This window comes from Elephantulus edwardii, unplaced genomic scaffold (genome assembly GCF_000299155.1).
Source record: "Elephantulus edwardii isolate Elephantulus edwardi_28Jun2011 unplaced genomic scaffold, EleEdw1.0 scaffold00208, whole genome shotgun sequence".
In the NCBI taxonomy this organism is placed as follows: Eukaryota; Metazoa; Chordata; class Mammalia; order Macroscelidea; family Macroscelididae; genus Elephantulus; species Elephantulus edwardii.
The window spans coordinates 2,631,049-2,637,048 of NW_006399958.1; the positions used below are offsets into that span (position 1 = coordinate 2,631,049).

Below are 6,000 nucleotides of genomic sequence, written 5' to 3' on the forward strand. Positions count from 1 at the left end.
CTAGCAGTCAGGAGATGTATCACACTGGGAAATTCTGCAGTCGGGGATCCTCTTCAAATTACTGAGCAATGAAGTCAGCTTGAGGACTAAGGTGTACCTGATTTAGGTTGAGCAATGATGTCAGCTTGAAGACTAAGGTTTACCTGATTCAGGCCATGAACTTTTCAGTCACTTGCTACACATCTGAAAGTTGGACAATGACTAAGGATGGCAGAAGAATTGATGCTTTTGAACTGTGGTGTTGGAGAAGAGTTCAATATTCCATGGACTGCCAAAAGAACAAAGGTATACATTGAGGAAGGTGCAGCCAGAGTGCTCCTTGGAGGCAAAAGGTGTTGAAGCTTCATCTCACATACTTTGGCATGTGGTTATTATGTGCTGTCAAGTCACCGTGACTCATAGTGACCCTGTGTACAACAGCTCTAAATCCTGCTCTGTCCTGTGCCAACCTCACTGTCTCCAACACACCTACCCCCATTACCCCAGTCACTGAATCAATCCACCTCATAGAGGGCCTTCCCCTCCTGCGCTGTCCCTCCACACTCCCAAGCATGACGTCCCTCTCCAAGGACTGGTCCTGCCTTATAACGTGTCCAAAGTATGTCAGATGGAGCTTCAGAATCCTTGCCTCCAATGAGCAGCCTGGCTTCACCCTCTCCAGGATGAACTTGTTCATTCTCTCAGCAGTCTGCGGAGAGCCTATTCCTTGGAGAGGGACATCGTGCTTGGGAAGGTGGAGGGTAGACAAAAGAGAGGAAGACTCTTCCTTCACTGCATGGCTTGACACAGCGACTGCTGCAAAGTGCTTTAGTGTGTCAGAGATTGTGAGGACGGCACAGGCTAGAAGAGGGTTCACATCTGTTGTTCTTGAGGTTGTTCTGGGTCATACCTGACAGCACCTGATGACAACACAGTCAACCAGTGTCCCGTGCAATTTACAGCCTCTGAAAATACGCTGGATGATCAGGTACGGGTCGGTTCCAACCCCACCGCAAACGACAGCAAATGCTCACAGAAAGGTCACAGAAAGTTGGGCAGTCTCCTCCTGACAGCCTCGGAAGCCGGGGGCGGACGGGTCGGGGGGCAGGGTCAGCGGGAGTGGGGTTCACTCAGTGGCTGGTTTGCACTTTGGTGTGAATGAGTTCAAATCACTGACTTGTCATATCGGGGATCTGTGAGTAAAAGTATCAGATGAAGGCAGGGATGACTTTTTGCTTCACAGTCAAATTCTTTTAAGCTGTGCATTACAGATTAGGACCGGGGGACACTTTCTTTTAAGAGAATGTAACTCAGTCTGTTCACAGTCGCTGTGAATCTACTCCATGACTCCATGGCCAGAACCAAGCTGTAAACTAGGGACATCTCCAGAGACTCCACTTCCCAGGAGGCCTTTCAGCCCCATGGCCCTCCCTCCAGGCCACCTGGTGGCCAGGGATAGCTGGCCCAGGGCCCTCCCTTACCTGGGGCTGTCCACGCCCTGTGGCCCCAGAGGCGGAAATAACTGAGCCTGGGGCCCATGGAGGAGAACCCAGCTTGGGAATCTGAGGCCCAGAGCCCCCCTGGGGGGTGGCTGGCACCCCGGGGGGCCAGAACAGGTAGGAGAGCCACACCGGCCAGTCCTGCAAGGTTGGGAGAGGGAGAAGGGAACAGAGCCTGGGCTTCTGGGTCCTGAAGACCGGGGACAGAAGGAGCAGGAGAGCCAGACTGGAGGCTTGAAGAAGAAGGCTAGGGGTGTCTGGCTGACCCGCTGGGGGGCCCAGGATGCAATAAGCAAAGGAAGTCAGGGCTCAGGGAGGGGGTGGTGAATCTGTACCTGGAACCTTGAAGAAGAGCCAGAAGACTCCGACCTGAGGGGAGGAGGCGACAGGAATTCCGAGTCTAAGGCAGGATGAGGCTGAGGGGCCCAATTCCCAGATTTGAGGGAGGAGGGGCCTGGGCCCCACTGAGGAGACAGGGAATAAGATTCTTCTGTCAGAGAGAAGAGGAGGTGGGACTCCCAGGAAAGGTGGGGCTGGGGCCAAAACTACCAGATTTGAGGGTGGGACTCAAGGGTCTGAAGGAAGAAGGGCCGAGACACCCCACCTGAGAGAGGGTGTTTAGGGCCCAAACTCCCAAATCAGAAGGAAGAGAGATTGGGACTTGGAGGTCTGAGGGAGAAAGCAGTTGAAGACCCCAGACTCCCAAATCTGAGGAAGGAGGCAATCAGACACTGGGGTCTGAGCGAGGAAGGCATCTGAGGAAGAGTCCTAACAGGTCTAAGGAAGAGGAGGGCATAGACTGTGCTGTCTGAGGGCTCCTCTGTGCCCCTTTCCAGGCCCATCCCTGGCCTCCGTACTGAATGAACTCCCCAGCGCCACCACCCTGAGGTACCGAGGCCCTGGGGTGCTGCCGTGGGGGGCCCTGGAGGAGCAGGATGAGGACGAAGTGAGGAGCATGCAGTCCTTCGTGGACGCGGCTCAGAAGGAGCTGCCAGAGCCCCGGGCCCCCCGAGAGCTGCCCTGGCCCATGCAGGCCCGGCGGGCACACAGGTGAGAGTCATCGCTGGGGCCCAGGCCCGAGGCCACTGACTTCCCCTCCTGCCCTCTGCCTTCTCCTCTCACCAACTGTCACCTCCCATGAGAACGATGTGGCAGGGCCTGACATCCTGACACTTCTCGACAAGAGAGTAGTGACCTCTCCAGATCCGGGCAGCCAACCTCTTTCCAGCCTTTCTACCAAGTGGGATACCCTCTATCCCTCTCACAGCACTCTGCTTCTCTATTGGGATCCATCATTTGTTCATGGGCACCCAGAACTCACAGACAATGTTCATATACTGGGATTTGTTGGGGACGTTGTTATTATGCGCTGTCCAGTCAGAACCAACTCGTAGTGGGATTTCAAGAACAAGAAAACAAAGATTCTCACCACTGGGCCAATTAGCAGCATCAGTATGGATGGTGAAGAGATTGAGACAGTTAACTGTTTTAGTTTGCTTGGCTCCACAGTCAACACTCTTGGTAACAGCAGCCAGGAAATCAGGAGATGAATTGCATTGGGAAAGTCGGCTGTGAGGGACCACTCGAGAGTACTGAAGAGCAACGACATCAGGCTGGAGACTAAGGTGCACCTGATCCAGGCTATAGTCTTTGTAATTACTTGCTATGCATCGGAGAGTTGGACAGTGACTAGGCAGGATAGAAAGAGAATTGATGCCTTTGAGTTGTGGTGCTGGAGAAGAGTGTTTAATACACCGTGGACTGCTAGGAGAACAAACAGGTTTGTCCTGGAGAGGGTGAAGCAGAATGTTCCCTGGAGTCAAGGATTCTGAAGTTTGGTCTGACATACTTTGGGCATGTTGCAAGAAGGGACTGGTCGTTGGAGAGTGACATCATGTTTGGGAGAGTGGAGGGACGGCGCAGGAGAGGAAGACCCTCGATGAGATGGATCGATTCTGTGAGTGGAGTGGTGGGAATGAATGTGTTTGAGACAGTGAGGTTGGCACAGGATAGAATGGCATTTAGGGCTCTTGTACGTAGGGTTTCCATGAGTTGCAAATGACTTGATTGCACACAACAACAACAAGTCCCACAGGACATTGTCCATCTTTCTCCCGCAAAGTGGTGAGTGTATTCAAACTACGTGCCTTTGGATTGACAACAGCACAACTCCCCACCACAGCTTCCTCTTAGGGAAGCAACAGGTTACAGCTCTGGATAGGAAAGACCTGGATCTAGTTCTTCAGTTAGGATCACTGCTTCTCAGGTTTTCCCAAAGGCAAGTTACACATCCGTCAGCAGGCCCCACCCCACGGCCTCCTGGGCCACCCATCCTTTGCTCTTCTCAGACGGGTGCTATGAAATGCTTCCAAATCTGCTAATATGTGACCATTCATTTCTCCTGTTTTACTTGGCTCCACAATCAATGCCCATGATAACAGCAGTTGAGAAATCAAAAGACATGTTGCACTGGAGAAATCTGCTCTCAAGGACCTCTCCAAAGTGCTGTAGTGTTGCAGACCGAGGGTAAAATATATACTAATAACGAGACAGAACACCAAGAATGTAAGAGAAAACAGGTGAAGCAGGAGGGGAAGAGTTCTGGAACAACTGAAGTGAACTGAAGTGCTGGTCCTTGCCTCCCTGTGTTTTTATTGAAAATTGCCAGGGAGCAAATCACCAATAGAATTCAATGCAAACAAAAGCTAAACTCTTTCTATTGAAAACCTGCTTGACTCAGAAAGGAGGGGTTAGCAAATACAATGCAAGGATCCTGTAAAAGCTTAAGGATTGCCTTAGTGCCTACCCCTGTGAACATTTAAGGATTGCCTTAGTGCTTCAGGGTGAATTCCAGCTTCTATCCACCTCCCTCATAACCTGAAGTAGCATTCGGTTTATTACAAATATTTAGGATGAAATTTGGCATAACTGTAGTCACTTTAAAGACTAAGCTGTGCCTGATCCAAGCCATAGTCGTTTCAATGGCTGTCTATGCATCTGACAATTGGACCAAGAAAAAGGACAACCGAAGACGAAATCAATGCCTTTGAATTGGGGTGGTAGAGAAAAGCACCGACTATTCCATGGACTGCCAAAAGAACAAACAAGTCTGTCTTGACAGAAGTGCAACTTGAGTGCTCCTTAGAGGCAAAGATGGCAAAGCCTGGTGTCACGTATTTGGGACATGATTCCTATAAAGGCTAGACCTTAGGGGGAAAAGACATCATAATTGGAAAGGTGGAAGGTCAGAGAAAGAGAGGAAGACCTTCAACGAGTCGGATTGGCACGTGGACTGTAACACTGTGCTGTGAGAGATGATGAGGACCGTACAGGACAGAGCAGGGGTTAGACCTGTGATGGGGTTTCTGGGAGTCCTTGGCTACTCAAAGACACTGAACAAAAAACATACCTTCACCTCCCCTCCTCTTCAAAGCCTGTGGCTCTCATCTTGATCCCATTCCTTCTTTCCTCTCCCCCCCTATTTAATATTTTTCGGCCCATTGTAAAGTAAAAATGCTGGACCTCTTGTTAAAAATTTCCTAGACATTCAATGCTCACCCATGTTTATCGTGGCTTCGTTTGCAAAAGCAAAGAGTTGGAAACAACCCAAGTGCCCATCAATAAACGAATGGATAGAGAAGCTCTGGTATATTCACATAGTGGAATACTATGCAACATTGAAAACAAGGAATTAATGAAATATTATACAAAAGGGGAGGTTATTATGCTAAGTGAAATATCTCAGTCACAAAAGGACAAATATTGCATAGGACCACTGTTGTAGAACGGGACTGACATTGGGGTTGAGGAAAGACAGAGAAGGAGGGGAGGAATGATGTACAGTGCATTGAAACAGATGAGGGAGAGAACTGTTTAAAAGGAATATATGATTAGGTATTATTGTCCTGACAGGAGTCCAGAACGAAGGCTAAACAGTGGAGTGGACTTGAGGGCAGGGATTGCATAACAATGAAAGAGTTTTTCTTTTTCTTTTCAAGAAGAGTGAATTGGGAAGGGGTGGGTAGGGAGAAAAGTGCAACAATGAATGAGTGGAAACACTAAGCCTCTGTAAACTCTCATTAAATTCAATTAAAAAAATTTCTTAGAGGGGAGCTCTGGTGGCCTAGTGGCAAGAAGCTGCACTGCAATCCCAGAGGAACACGGTTCGAATCCACCAGATGCTCTGCCGGAGAAGGAGGAGCAATATCCTCCTGTACCAGTCAATTTAAAAAAAAATTTTTTTAGGCATTCAAAGAATACAGTGTTTTTATACACTGTTGAGTCAAAGTGTTGTCATGACTGGACCACCAGCGAGTTTTCAGAGGCTGTAAATTGCACGGGAGGAGACTTATATTTTTCTCTCTAGAAGCAAGTGGTGGATTCAAACCAGTTACCTTTGTTTTGACGGCATTATGCCACTGGAGGTCTCTAGATTGCAAGAGCAGAGTATTAAGCCCAGCATTGGCACCCAGGGCTGCAGGGACTCCAGTCCTCCTGGCTCTTGGTCACAGGGACCACTTGC

At 49.5% G+C, this 6,000-nt stretch overlaps 1 protein-coding gene across 1 annotated transcript in view; it reads left to right on the forward strand.

Annotated features, from left to right (window-relative positions):
- The first annotated feature begins 1,516 nt into the window (after positions 1-1,516).
- The window catches only part of TMC4 (transmembrane channel-like 4), a 17,754-nt gene continuing 13,270 nt past the window's right edge, over positions 1,517-6,000 (forward strand). Inside the window, exons 1-3 of the mRNA XM_006897371.1 lie at positions 1,517-1,595; positions 2,315-2,528; positions 3,827-3,830. Coding sequence (XP_006897433.1) covers positions 1,517-1,595; positions 2,315-2,528; positions 3,827-3,830 — 297 coding nt within the window. The remainder of the gene's footprint in view (positions 1,596-2,314; positions 2,529-3,826; positions 3,831-6,000) is intronic.